Source organism: Thecamonas trahens (assembly GCF_000142905.1).
Source record: "Thecamonas trahens ATCC 50062 unplaced genomic scaffold supercont1.16, whole genome shotgun sequence".
NCBI lineage: Eukaryota > Apusomonadida > Apusomonadidae > Thecamonas > Thecamonas trahens.
This window is the reverse complement of record NW_013657664.1, coordinates 27,670-40,456: the sequence shown is the minus strand read 5'-3', so window position 1 is coordinate 40,456 and position 12,787 is coordinate 27,670. Positions and strand designations below refer to the sequence as shown.

Below are 12,787 nucleotides of genomic sequence, written 5' to 3'. Positions count from 1 at the left end.
ACCCCCCCACCCACACACACACACACATAGTATCTCTTTAACAGACAAACGCTTGGCGGATAAGGATGCGTGTGGCACCGGAGTACTCTCCGCAGGATGATGACTGTGGGAGGATGGGTGGCCGGACGGGTTCTGTCGCGGGCGATAACGATTCGGGTGACGTTCCGAGTGGACTGCCACCTGCCTATGGCAGCCATGATGGCGATGGATATGCGGATAGCGGAGGAATGGCACCGGTGCGGGCGGCGCCCAAGATGAATGCATCGAGTCGGAGGAAGAGGAGGGAAGGGCGACAGAGTGGAGAGATGCACAAGATCCCGCCGAGGAGGCTGAGGAAGCGCTACGTGGACGACGAGGGGACGGTAGTCAATCCGCAGCTGGTGCTTGCGGCGGCCGAGGCCAAGATCTTGCCGCCGCGGTTGTGGAACTACTTTCTCCGCGAGCACCTTGCGCTTGCTGTCCTCTTCCCGGAGCCGCTGTACTCGACCCAGGCTCGAGTGCTGTCACGGAAGGGACGGATCTTCATGCTCGCCTTTGTCTTTCTCGCCGCCTTTGCCGGAGCCATGGTGTATCAGATGATGACCCGCGACCTGGTCTCGTGCTCTGCAGCGGCGTACTGCCTTGCGAATTGTCGCCGCGACCACTCGCTGGCGGGAAGCCACGCCGATGCGTGCCTCCCGACCCCGTGGGACGCGCAGTACTCGAGCGATCACTCGTACGAGCTCTTTGGCTATCCGCCGCACTCGTCGGCGACGGCGCCGTCTGTGGCGGATCCGATGGCCTTTACTTGGTGCGGATCGGGCGAGTTGGACCCGCCTGTCTGCGTGCCGTACTGCTACAACGGCAACTCGGTTGGCGACGACAACCGGCCGCGGTGCGATAGTCTCGACGACCCGGACAAGGCCTCGTGGCTCCTCTGCGTCTCGCCGACTTCCATCTCCAAGTGCACCAAGAACGGAAACGCCAATGATCCGACGCAGACTGAGTTCCAGCACCTCTCCAACTCGATGGCGTCAGACGATACCGAGTCGACCTCGCTCGCCGGGCGGATTCTTGTCTACTGCCTGGTTGCGCTTGCGGTCTTCTTCATCACCTCGACGGTCAAGCGCATTGTGTCGTTTGTGACGAAAAAGGGCCGCGGCTGCTGCGTGGCCTTTGTGGTCAAGTTTCTCGGGTACATCATCATTGCCGCCTGCGTCATCATCATTGTTGTCCTCGCCATCCTCTTCCACGCGCAGGCCAAATCGGGCGGCGGCGACTCTTTCTGGTCGGCTGTCGCCCTCTTCTCGACCTCGTTCTTCGTCTCGCTCGGCCTCGACTTTGTCAAGCTCACAATCTTTTACTTTGTTTGGCCCAAGCGGCGGTCGGCGTACTACCGCGCGTACTTTGACGAGCTTGTTGTGCTCGCTCGTGAGTGGGACCTGCCGTACGGCGCGAGCGCGTAGGCGGCCATGGCACTATTACAGCAGCGGCGCGACCAGATGTGCCGAGGTTAGGTGGTCTGCCGGCGCGTCGACCGCCGGCAGAGGGTAAAGACGTCGGCGAGTGCAGTCTGCAGGAGGCCGACCGTGAGGGTGTCGTCGGGGCGGACACCGAGTGACTTGTGAAAGTACTCGATGGCGACGTCGAGCTCGCCGAGGAGCATGTAGGTAAAGCCGAGGGCGGTGTAGGTCGACGACTCGCGCGGACGGAGGGCGAGCGACTGCGAGTAGTACTCGACCGCGGCAGTGTAGTCACTGAGCTTGCGGCAGACGCCGGCGAGGTTGAAGAGGACCGGCTCGAGGGCGGCGCCGCCAACAAGCAGCGACCGCTCAAAGTAGCCACGGGCTCGGGTGAGCGAGCCCTGGGTGGCGGCAATGACGCCGAGCTCGTTGAGGACAAGCGGGTCGGCGGCGGCGCACGACTCGTGCGCAGCGCGGACAAACTGCTCTGCCAGGTGCACGTTGCCGATGGCCACGTACTCCATCCCCACAAACAGATTGGGCAAGTGCGAGCCCTTGCACAGCCGCGCCGCCGTCCGGTACGCCGCCATAGCCTGGTCGTGCTCCGACTCGACCGCAAACGAGTGGCCAAAGCCGAGCCACGCCGCACCAAAGTTACCGTCGAGCGCCGTCGCCCGCGAGAAGAACTGCCGTGCCTTTCCATGGTCCTCCACCGTGTAGTAGTAGCAGCCGACGGCGTACCACGCCAACGCCGAGTCGGGATACTGCTCGGCGAGGGCGTGTGCCTTGCGAAAGAGCTCCTGAGTCGCCTTGAGCTCGACGAGCGTGGCGATGAAGAGCGGGAGGGCGGCGGCGTGGTACGGGTCTTCGGCGAGGACCTGGCGGGCGAGCCTGAGCGCGTCGTCCAGCGCGTGCGCGTCGTACGCCGCCCGCGCTCGCGCCACCACAATGTCTGTGTTGCTCTCCAGCCGCACACCTGCGGTCTCGCCGAGAGCCTGCACCGCGGCGTTGAGATCTGCGAGCGACGACCCGTACTTGTTGTTGAGCTTGGCCTTGTAGAGCACCTCGAGCCAGGCCTCGTTGTCGCGGAACGGCAGCGATGCCACCAGCGCCGCCTCCTCAGCCAGCGACAGCAGCTGCCGCTGCACAATGACCTCGAACGCCTCAACGCAGTGATAGTCGGCGTCGAGTGCGTTGAGGTACCACGTCGCCGCACGGTCGCGGTTCTCCATCTCCTCGTACACCCGTGCCCGCAGCACGCACACCGCTGCCACCGTCGACGGCCCGGCCTCCAGCACACTTACCTGCTCCGCCTCGGCTCCCGCCTCGTCCTCGTCCTCGTCCTCGTCAAAGTCCATCATCTTTCTCTCCGCCAGCACCTTTTGCTCCATCTCGGACATGTCGTCACCCACCATCTCCAGCGCTTCCTCCAGCTTTCCCGACCCAAACTACCCCCTCCCCCTCCTCACCGCCGACCAGCGATGGATGTGAGTGTGGCTGCGGTGAGTGCTTCCACTCTTCTCTCGACACACCACACACCAGACTAGACACATACCAGACAGCGAGCGGCCAGCAACCGGGCCTCCAGCGAGCGATCAAGCATGCCATGGCGAGTAAGGGTATGGACAGCACGCTGATATTGATGAGTAGCATGAAAGGCGGTGGCGAGGGCAAAGACGTCGTCGGCAAGTCCCGGCGTCAGCGCCGATCCCTCCGCACTATGACACGCCAAGCCCGAGGCCACCACCCGACCCGAGCCAGTCGTCGATGTGCTCGCCAAGCCCATCTCGACTCCAGCGGCCGTCCCTGCGACCGTCACCATCCCCGTACTCGCGCCAGCGCCAGTGCCAGCGCCAGCGCCAGCACCCGACACGGCATCGGTTCGATCGCCTCCGGCAGCGGCAGTCTGGAGTGAGACGGCCTTGTCGGCGTAGAACATGGCCGACTCGTAGAGTTGCTTGTTGAGGGCATCCCGGGTCAGCCGACGCAATTGTGCAAGTGTCTTCTTCATGCTTCTCCCACCGCCCTCTGTGTCCTTCTTGCACCTGCTCTGTCCGCCACCTGTTCCCGCAGAGTGGTGTGTGGCGCGGTCGCCTGCCGACTTGTCCATTGGCGCCAAATGGGCGAATTGCGGCCGAGTGCCGAGTGGCGAGCGGCGAGTGGCGCGAATGGTGGTGGGTGATGAGCTCCTTGACTTCAACAACGAGTATGAGCACCCCAACTGCAACAATGAGCATCAGCTTGGGCGAGACAACCCAACCCAAGATGCTGCAGAGTCTGCTTTAGTTTCCTTGATCATGGTTGGTGATCTTTAATTTTCGCAGTCATCCTCCCGATCCTCCCTTCTACACTCATAGCACGCAAGCTTGGACCCAATGCCGCTGCTCGGCGACACGAGCTGTTGTTGCTTCGATGGGTGAATGGGTGGTGAGGTGTTGTTTGTGTGGATATGGTTGTTTTATGTGTTGTGAGGGCGAGATCGGTGTCCAGCTTGCACGTACACACGGCGCCGCCGTGATCACCACCAGCGCAGTCACCGCCTCCACACTCTACCCATTTCATGCAAGCAGCAATGCAGTGCTGCTGGCAGGAGAGAGGGGGAGAGAAATGGAAGTGGAAAGGCAACGACGACAATGTGATGACGGAACGCGGGCTAGCTCAAGGCCTCTGCCTGCGAGGTCGGATTGCAGAGCAATCGCAAGCGGGAGCGCGAGCGTATGCGCATGGCCGTCGACCGATCTCAGCCTCTGCTTACTCTGCTGCATGAGCAGCATCCTCGCCTGGTGTGGGAGCCGCCGGCGGGGTTTCACCCGCCCAGGCCGCAAACTCGTTGGACCGAATCCGCCGGTCGCGCTCACGCATCAGAAAGTCCCACGGATCCTGCTTGATGCGGCGATGCTGTAGCCGCAAGCCCCCACCCCACAACAGTCCCGTCCCAGCAGCCGGCAGCACCGACAGTAGCAGCAGTTGCGTAGCCAGCAGCACCAGCAGCAGCAGCAGTTGAGTAGCCAGCAGCAGCAGCAGCAGCAGCAGCAGCAGCAGCAGCAGCAGCAGCAGCAGCAGCAGGAGCCGCAGCAGCAGCAGCACCACCGCACACGCACAGCCAAGCATACGCCGACAACCAATGAGTTCACCCCTTCTTTCCCCCCCTCCCCCTCCCCCCCTCCCCCTCCCCCCTCCCCCCTCCCCCTCCCCCTCCCCCTCCCACCCTCCCACCACCCCTTCCCCCCGACCGCCATCACGCCCAGGCCGTGTGACCACCCACCCGCAGCGAGGTCTACCACACGGTAGCAAGCAAACACCTGGCCACAACTCGGCACAGAGTATGCTACAACATTCTACACCCTCTACTCAAGATACGGTACCCATGACATGGATATTACGTACAGGGCAGAGGTATTGGTACCGTGACGGGAGCCACCAAAAATCGCCTCTGTCGCAACTCCGCCCCGCAGCTGACACCGCCCACAGCCATTGCCACCCACCCCTCCCTTCCCGTTGTGACGTACCTCATCAGGCTTGAGCAGGCGACCAACGCCGTACTGCAGAAGACCCATCATGGCCACACCACCAGTCAGAATGGCAAACGGATAAATGCTCTCGTGGGCCATGGCTGGTCGGTCACCAAGTCGAGTGCGAGCGCTCGTCGTTGCGCTGCTGCCGGCCGGCCGCCCGCAGCCGGCGCGCTGCAGCCGGCCTCCCGAGTCCGCGCCAGCTTCACCATTATTATTGCAATTGCTACTGCTTCTTTTTGGATGGTGCGATGCGGAGGACGAGCTCCGGCGGGCCGCCAACGCCTGTGATATTGCCGACGCCCTTGACGCAGCCCTCGCGAAAGACGACCCGCTCGCCAATGCGGAGGTAGTGCGGCTGGTAGAGGAATCGGAAGCGGACGACAGACTCAGTGGTGGTCGAGACCGAGACCGAGCCAGGCGCACTTGCCGCAGCACTTGCGGCGCCTGCGGCCTCATGCACACCGTCGGCGCACGCGACAGGGAACGCGACTTCGACCTCGCCGGCTTGTGGCGTGACCGACTCGCCGGCAGCGGGGAAGATCGACTCGACCCGCGCCGTCGCCCGTGTGGTGCCAGTGTGGATGACCGCTTCGTGGCCAACCCGGATGGGGAACCGGGTTGAGAACGCGCGGATGTGGGCCTCAAACTCGTAGTGAGCCTGTGGCGCGAGGCCGGCGTCGAGCAGCATCATGCCCTTGCCCACCGCCTGGCGCTTGACCCGCTTGAGAGCGAGTGACGCCGTCTGCCCGGCCGCCACAGCCTTGGCCGAGCTCCGCGCCACCTGAATCGACTTGACGATCACGGGCGTGAAGCCGCCCGTCGAGTCTGGGCCGAGCAGCAGCGAGTCGCCGGCGACGATGGTGCCGGCGCGGACCACGCCCGACACCACCGTCCCGACGCCGGCAACAACAAACGTCTCCTCGATGGCGAACTCGGGCGGAGCGCTCTGGACGGCCGCCCAGTCTGTCTTGAGCGGAAGGAGGTTGAGGAAGGTCTTGAGCGTGGCGAGGCCGGCACCGCTGACCGACGAGACCTCAAAGATGGGGGTGATCCGCGACGAGAGGATGTTGCGCGCAGCGACCATAGCCTCCTCCTCGCTCCGCACCATGACTGGCATCTTGGAGACACCTGGCGCACGGACGTGCTTGGCGATGGCCTTGAGTGTCGCCTTGCGCACCCGCTTCGGCGCCATGTCGACCTTGGTCACCACCACAAAGGTCGGGACTGAGAGCGCAAGAGTCACATCGAGATGCTCCACAGCCATGCCGCTCAGCCCCGCGTTCGCGCCGACCGCAAGCATGACAAAGTCCGGGTGGCTCCGGGTGAGCCCCGTGAGCGTCGTCCGCAAATACCGCTCGTGGCCGGCAAGGTCGGCAAAGGCCACAACCTTGGTCGCGTTGGCGCAGATCTCCGGCCACGACGCCAGATCGTGCGAAGAGAGCGTGCCCGACCGAACGCCCCGCCCTCCGGGTAGTTGACGATGCCACCCTTCGAGTCAAAACCGAGCAGCTGGTGCGAGACCGCAGACGTCCGCCCGCTCTCTAGCTCGTGCGGATGGCGCAGCACGTTCATCCGTGCAAGCCCGCGCCCGTTGTCTAGCTGGCCGGCCGTGAGCACGCCCACAAGCGTCGACTTGCCCGCGTCCACGTTGCCCATGGTTGCCACGCGAACCTCGACAAACTCCTCGTTTGCCAGCTTGCGGATGAGGACCTCGCCAACCTTGCCGTGCGTGCCCTGCCGGGTGCGAAGGACGGTCATGTCCGCCTGCAGTTCGGCTGCCATTGCTTCCAGCGTCGCCAGCGTCTCGGCCAGCTCCTCGTCTGAGAGTCCCACAGGCGAGCCATCGTCGGTGACCCCGACCTCGTAGATCGCCTCGCCGCCGCCCTCCGACAGCCGGAACTTGAGCTGCGTCACAAGATGCCGCAGCCGCGACGCAGACGGCGTCGCAAGCTTCCACTTGTACTCGACAGGTCCAAAGTCGACCTCGGGCGCCAGCGCCGTCGCCGTCTCGCTCTCCGAGAAGAACCCCTCGCTCGGATTCACGCTCCGCCCGTCGGCCGCCTCCTCGCCGTCGGCCAGCGCCCGCACAATCCGCGCGCACAAGCACGGCGCCGCCGCACACCCGCATAGAAACTGGCCATCCGTCGAGCCACGCGAGATCTCATGCCGTCGAGCCGGGTTCGTCCTCTTGCTCGCTGCCCCACCCGGGCCGAGCTGCTTACTCTTGCTGCTCTTCTCCATCAACGCCCTTTCTGTGAAATCCGATGCCATGTGCTGTCAACACACTCCTTGCTCCAAGCTGTCAAGTCCGCCCGCATCGGCATCATCCACCCAATCATCGTCCTTCTTACGTGAGTCGGCCATCGAAGCCGCGTCGAACATCGTCGAAGCTATCGAGTCCTTCTCTTCCGTGCGGCACATTTCCCCCGCCAACCCCACCGCATACACCAGCCTCACACACACACAGAAGGAGTGCATGCACATATGATTGGAGAGGATGGAGATCGACCGTAGTGGAGATCGACCGCAATGGTGTTCAACCGCACTGGTGCTCCACCGCAGTGGTCTCCCGACCTGGCCCGTACCGTCTTCCACTCGCTCCACCGCCACCGCCCACCGCCACCACTATCCACCCCCACCACACCACTACCCCCCCCCCCTCCCCCTCCCTCTCTCTCTCTCCCTTTCATCATCCCTAATTCCCCCCTCCCTCCCCTCCCCTCCCCCCCCCTCTATCCCCCTCTATCCCTCTCGCCTCCCTTTCCCCTCACACCCGCACCCTCCAAACGTACATGTGCCACGAGAGGTACTCCCCGCTGCACCCGATCATCCCTCAAACTCCAACCTGCCAATCATCTCACCATGCTTTTGGCGCCAAATTCTCATCCAATCTTCGCGCCCTTTTCTCGTTGCTGCCCTGATCAAGCCAGGCATAGGTCGTGATCACCCCCCCCCCCCCCCCCCCCCCACACCGCCACCACTTCACCTCCCCCCTCTTCCTCCCCCCTCTCCTCACCACACACAGCTGTTCATGGACCGCGGTGTGGACATCTTGGTCTCCCTGGTGTGCGTCACACTCCTTGGTGTTCAGCTCTACTACACGTACCGCGTTGCCATCCGTGTTCCCGACGGATACACGCCGTAAAAGGACTTCAACGTCGGCCGCCCCGTGCTTCTCGAGCTGGTCTAGCGGGCAGGCGGAGAAAGAGCTGGACCGAGCCATATGAGTTTGACCTTTGAGTCTGTGGCTGCCACCCACGATGCACGTGAGTTTGTGGTCTCGCGTGACGCACCGGTTGTCTCACGCTTGGACAGGGTTGTGGTCGGCATTGCTGCCTCGCTCGTCGCCGTCACGGCTGCGGTCTCGGAGAGCGACTCGGTCTCGTGGTCTGTGGCCCTGCTTGTTGTTCTGCTCCTGGGCTGGCGGTTCCTGGTCATTCGTGCTCGCGTCGTCTCCGAGTCCATCCTAGTCCTCCGTGATCTGGGCATGCAGCTCGAGTCAACAACGGTTTTCGGCGCAAAGAGCTACCGGTTTGTGGAGAAGGAGCGCATACTCGAAGTTGTTCTCAACGAGGGTGTCGATTGTCATCAGGTCATCTACTACCTTGCTGTCGTTGTCAAGGGCGAGCGCGACATGCTGCTGGTCTTTCCGGAGCTCAAGCCCCGCCTCCCGGTCCTCCGCAATGTATTTGTTGAGATGCGCGAAGTGCTGTTCAACCGCGGGTGCTGATACCTCGGGCCGAAATAACAACGCTCAGCACAGGCGTGTGCAGACGGCTGCAAGCTGCTCTGCTCACCAGAACCAGGACGAGCTCGCCGGCTGCGCGGCTTGCGCCTCGGCTGCGGCAGCCTTGGCCTCGGCCAGCTGCGACTGGAGGGCGGTGACGCGCTGCGAGAGGACGCCGACTCGCTCGCGCTCAAAGGCGAGCTCCTCCGCTAGCGACAGTTGGCCCTCGCGGCGCCGCTGCTCGAGTTCGGTGTTGCGGATGACCGCCAGTGGCGCCATGTCGACCGCCAGCGTCACGTGCTCCTGCGCCTCGGTCAGCGGCACGCCCGATCCCGGGCCGAGGAATGCATACGCCAGCGGCGCGTTGTCCAGCAGCTGGCCGATGAGCGACCGCAGCTGCGCCAGCGTTGTGGTGCTGGTGATCGGGATCGAGCCGAGCGGTGCCGGCTCCGACTCGAACGCCACCGCCAGCGAGACCGCATGCTGCCGCTGGTCTCGGGCGAGCGCCTCGATCCGCGACGGTGCGCCGTAGCCCGAGAACGCGTCGTCGTGCCCGACAGAGCCCATGATGGCCAGGAACACGTCCTCCATCCCGGTCTTTTCCACCGCCCAGTCGGCCACCACCGCTCCGCCTGCCACCCGCTCCATGTACCGGAAGAAAGCGCCTAGCTCCGGCGCCGCCGCCGCCGCCAGCGACACCACCATCGCTCGCCCGCTTCCGCCGCCGGCCATGACCCGCGCCGACGGCAGCAGCTGCGGGATGAGGCCGGTCAGCTCGTCGACGGGCTGAGGCTGTGGCACCAGCGTCACCTTGTACCCGCCGCCGAACCGGCGCTTCAGTGCCTGGGTCGAGTCGACGGCCCGGATCCGCCCCGAGCTCATGACTGCGATCTTGGTCCCCAGCTGGTTCGCCTCTTCCATGTCGTTGGTGGTGAGGACCACGGTCCGGCCCGATAGCGCCAGCGAGTGCACAAGCTCCCACACCAGCCGCCGGTTGTGGACGTCCATTCCGTTGGTCGGCTCGTCAAAGACAAGAACCGACGGCGAGCCGAGCGTCGCCGCCACCACAGACAGCCTCCTTCGCGTCCCACCCGACAGGCCCTTGACCTGCCGGTTTGCGTCGCCGACGAGATTGACCGCGCCCAGGCACTCGTCGACCGCATCGCGGATCTCCGACTCACGTACGCCTTTGATTCGCGCAAAAAACGCCAGATGCTCCGCCACCGTCAACTCGCCCCACCCGAGGTCGTGCTCCAGACACACCCCAGCCGCTCGCGCACCCTGTCGATCTGGTGGACAACAGAGTAGCCGTCCACAAACACGTCGCCGGCGGTCGGCGTGAGTAGGCCGGTCAGCACGTTGATCGTCGTCGTCTTGGACGCTCCGTTGTGGCCGAGCAGGCAGAGCACGTCGCCTGCCCGCGCGCCGAGCGTCAGCTGGTCCAACGCAAGCACACCGTCGCGGCCCGCGCTCCGCGAGTGAAACAGCTTGGTGAGGCCGACCAGCCGTAGCGAGAGCTTCTGCGCCGCCGTCCTCTGCAGCAGCGCGCTCACCCGTGACGCCGGGTCCAGCCCGTCCACCCCGCCCATCTCGCCGCCAGGGTCGCCTCCGACATTAGCTCTGCCTGCGAGCCCCTCGCCGTCGCTCTCGCCGCTGGCGCTCCAGCTCGCTGAGGATCGCCAGGCGAGAAACGGCGCAGACGCGCTCGAGGCCGACGAGTCCTCGAACGACTCAGCCTGCTGCTCCGACAACGCGGCAGTGCCGTTGATCGAGCCCTCGGACGACGCCAACGACGCGCCGGCCGGCGGCGAGACGCCGCCCATGCCCACGGGCGCTATCGACGAGTACGTCGCCCGTCCATGCCCGCGCACAGGCACTGCAAGCAAGCTATCGCTCTCCTTGGGCGAGCCAAAGTACGCTTCGCCTGCGTTGGGTCCGCCAGCGCTCGACGCGCAGCTCGCCCACTGGGACTCCGACGCGCTCGGCATCGAATCGCTGGTGTGCGCCGAGGCCGAGACGAGGACCGACATAAACTCGGCCGCCACATCATCCGGCATGTGCTTGGTCACCAGCGAGAGCGCATGCCGGTCACTCATGGCCGGCAAGTGCGAGCCGGCGGTGGTGTCGTCGGGCGCCGAGTAGAAACCGTAGAACCGCGGAGTGCAGAGAAAGTACCACGGCCGCGCCGAGCCGGACTTGCCTGGCCGGACGGCGTCGAGGTAAAAGCCGAGAACAAGGTAGATGACCACGTTGAAGAAGAGTGCGTTGAGCGAGTCAGCGGGGCTCGGCAGCTCGTTCAGGTGCGGAAACCGTTCCCTGATCCAGAACGTATCGTCGCGATTGGCCCACGAAAAGCCCGGCCCCGACTGGACGTACGACTGGGTCTCCGAGTCGAACGTGTACATGACTGCCATGGTGACGTCGGCCATGGCCTTGCAAAAGTTGAACGGCGGGAAGAGCGAGCAGATAGTGACAATGAACGGACCGAGCGCAAAGACGTGGTAGGCGAGAAAGGTCGAGAAGAGGCCGGCGCATCCGCCGCCCATCAGAATGACCACCATGAACACCACGTTGGCCAGCGCACGGCTCCGGGCCAGCGTCGTCACAAACAGCGCAAACGCAACCATGGCCAGAAAGCCCCACAAGAGGGTGAGGAGCACAAAGGCAGCTGAAGCCTCAAAGTAGGGGATGCCCACAATCTTGCCGACTCCGAGGGCAAGGGCGGCGCCGAGCAGGCATAAGATCATGTTGCTGAAGAAAATGCCGCCAAAGTACACCGAGTCTTTCAAGCCCATGATCTTGAGCCCGTCACGGGTGTACGAGTCGCGCTCGTTGAGGATGATGTTGGCGGTGAGGATGAAGAACGCAATTTGCGCAAAGAATACCAGGCCCGAAAGGCCGTAAGTGGCCAGAAAGTCCGGCGCGTACTGGGCAGTGGCAATGTTGAGCGCCGCCACAGGTATCGGAAACCGCATCAGCCGCACCGAGTAGGTGAAGAGCGGCGATGGCGTGTAGCTGCGGGTGCGGACCGAGGCGGCGAGGTCGCCAGCTTCGGGCGGCAGTGGCGCATACCGTGCCACTATGGTCTCTTCTAGAAGCCGCTGTACCTCGAGCGAGTAGTCGTAGTAGCCCGAGGCGTCAAAGAGCGTTGTGGCGATGCCCGAGGCGTTGTACAAGATCGTGTACTCGTAGACGTCCATGGCCCGCTTGGCGGTGACATTGCTCGGCGGCGGCGGCGGCGCCAGTGCCACCGAAAAGTTAACCGCCACGTATTGCCGCGAGGTGGTTGTTGCCAGGAACTGGGTCATGTTGTTCAGATCGGCCAGGCCGAGCACGTCGTAGCCCGGGGTGCCCGGCGGCGAACCGGGCGGGGCCATCGAGAGTGACGGGTTGTTGCGGAACGCCATCTGGCGGACCAGGCGGTTGACCTCGACGTCATCGGCAGGTGCATACACAATCGAGTGGCAGTCTGTGCCGTCCAGCGAGCGACAACGAGGAATGTCGGCAAGAACGTCCGACTTGAGATTGATGCCATCGGTGGTGAAGGTCAGAATGAGCGATTGTACCGTGTACAGCATGACCACCAGCAGAGACAGCAGCAGCACCTTGAGCAGAGTCTTCAACGGCGTCCGCATGGCAAGCTGTCCGTCCCGAATCATCACGGCACCAAACTGCTTGGCCCGGACAGCTACTCCCGACGTCACGTTGCTGCAGCAGGTGGCACGGATAGGCGCCTGTCGCCATTCCCGTACAACAGCTGCTGCTCGCGACCCATTGCCAGCTCCACTCATACCGCCACACGTTCCCCTCTTTCACGACTGCGACAAGTATGGCCGTCGCCGTAGGCTGGCCCGAGGCTGACCCGAGGCTGACCCGAGTCCGAGAGGGTGGCGGGTGGAGGTGGTGTGTTTGGGCGCTGCGCGTGCGCGGCAACTCGACAGGCTGGCAAGATGGATAGGGCCAGGATGAGCAGTGTGGTTGTGTGGTGTTTAAGGGTGCAGTGAGTCTGTGATCATTAGCCGGGAATGTCTTCTGCTGGGGAGGTTGTTTGTTGGGAAAGGCAGAAGCAGAAGCAGGTGCAAGTAGGTTGGTCGCGAGAGTGG

General features: G+C 64.0%; 6 protein-coding genes across 6 annotated transcripts; 2 read left to right on the top strand and 4 right to left on the bottom strand.

The window, feature by feature from the left end:
• Positions 1–4: 4 nt before the first annotated feature.
• AMSG_03885 (uncharacterized protein) lies at positions 5–1,550 on the top strand. Its single transcript, XM_013903685.1, has one exon. The coding sequence runs from the start codon at positions 66–68 to the stop codon at positions 1,443–1,445; it is 1,380 nt and encodes a 459-aa protein (XP_013759139.1). The 5' UTR covers positions 5–65; the 3' UTR covers positions 1,446–1,550.
• Positions 1,493–3,491, bottom strand: AMSG_03884 (cell division cycle 16; the record flags this gene model as incomplete). Its single annotated transcript, XM_013903684.1, has 2 exons — positions 2,998–3,491; positions 1,493–2,875 (listed from the first exon to the last, which is right to left on the bottom strand). The coding sequence occupies exons 1-2, from the start codon at positions 3,451–3,453 to the stop codon at positions 1,493–1,495; spliced, it is 1,839 nt and encodes a 612-aa protein (XP_013759138.1). The 5' UTR covers positions 3,454–3,491.
• Positions 3,492–3,884: 393 nt separating this feature from the next.
• Positions 3,885–5,066, bottom strand: AMSG_03883 (uncharacterized protein). The gene is made up of 2 exons (XM_013903683.1): positions 4,952–5,066; positions 3,885–4,340 (listed from the first exon to the last, which is right to left on the bottom strand). The coding sequence occupies exons 1-2, from the start codon at positions 5,051–5,053 to the stop codon at positions 4,194–4,196; spliced, it is 249 nt and encodes an 82-aa protein (XP_013759137.1). The 5' UTR covers positions 5,054–5,066; the 3' UTR covers positions 3,885–4,193.
• An 88-nt stretch (positions 5,067–5,154) lies between these two features.
• Positions 5,155–7,677, bottom strand: AMSG_03882 (GTP-binding protein 1). Its single transcript, XM_013903682.1, has one exon. The coding sequence runs from the start codon at positions 6,255–6,257 to the stop codon at positions 5,181–5,183; it is 1,077 nt and encodes a 358-aa protein (XP_013759136.1). The 5' UTR covers positions 6,258–7,677; the 3' UTR covers positions 5,155–5,180.
• A 255-nt stretch (positions 7,678–7,932) lies between these two features.
• AMSG_03881 (phosphatidylinositol N-acetylglucosaminyltransferase) lies at positions 7,933–8,786 on the top strand. Its single transcript, XM_013903681.1, has one exon. It carries the CDS (start codon positions 8,181–8,183, stop codon positions 8,685–8,687), a length of 507 nt encoding a protein of 168 aa, XP_013759135.1. The 5' UTR covers positions 7,933–8,180; the 3' UTR covers positions 8,688–8,786.
• On the bottom strand, positions 8,751–12,500 carry AMSG_03880 (uncharacterized protein; the record flags this gene model as incomplete). The annotated part of the gene is made up of 2 exons (XM_013903680.1): positions 9,965–12,500; positions 8,751–9,935 (listed from the first exon to the last, which is right to left on the bottom strand). Exons 1-2 carry the CDS (start codon positions 12,473–12,475, stop codon positions 8,751–8,753), a joined length of 3,696 nt encoding a protein of 1,231 aa, XP_013759134.1. The 5' UTR covers positions 12,476–12,500.
• Positions 12,501–12,787: the final 287 nt, after the last annotated feature.

Coding starts and splice junctions, on each gene's coding strand:
- AMSG_03885 (XM_013903685.1), top strand. CDS start 66: ATGCGTGTGGCACCGGAGTACTCTCCGCAGGATGATGACTGTGGGAGG.
- AMSG_03883 (XM_013903683.1), bottom strand. CDS start 5,053: ATGGCCCACGAGAGCATTTATCCGTTTGCCATTCTGACTGGTGGTGTG. Junction 4,341..4,951: donor GCCTGCTCAAGCCTGATGAG/GTACGTCACAAC, acceptor TTGCGGCTACAG/CATCGCCGCATCAAGCAGGA.
- AMSG_03882 (XM_013903682.1), bottom strand. CDS start 6,257: ATGCTTGCGGTCGGCGCGAACGCGGGGCTGAGCGGCATGGCTGTGGAG.
- AMSG_03881 (XM_013903681.1), top strand. CDS start 8,181: ATGAGTTTGACCTTTGAGTCTGTGGCTGCCACCCACGATGCACGTGAG.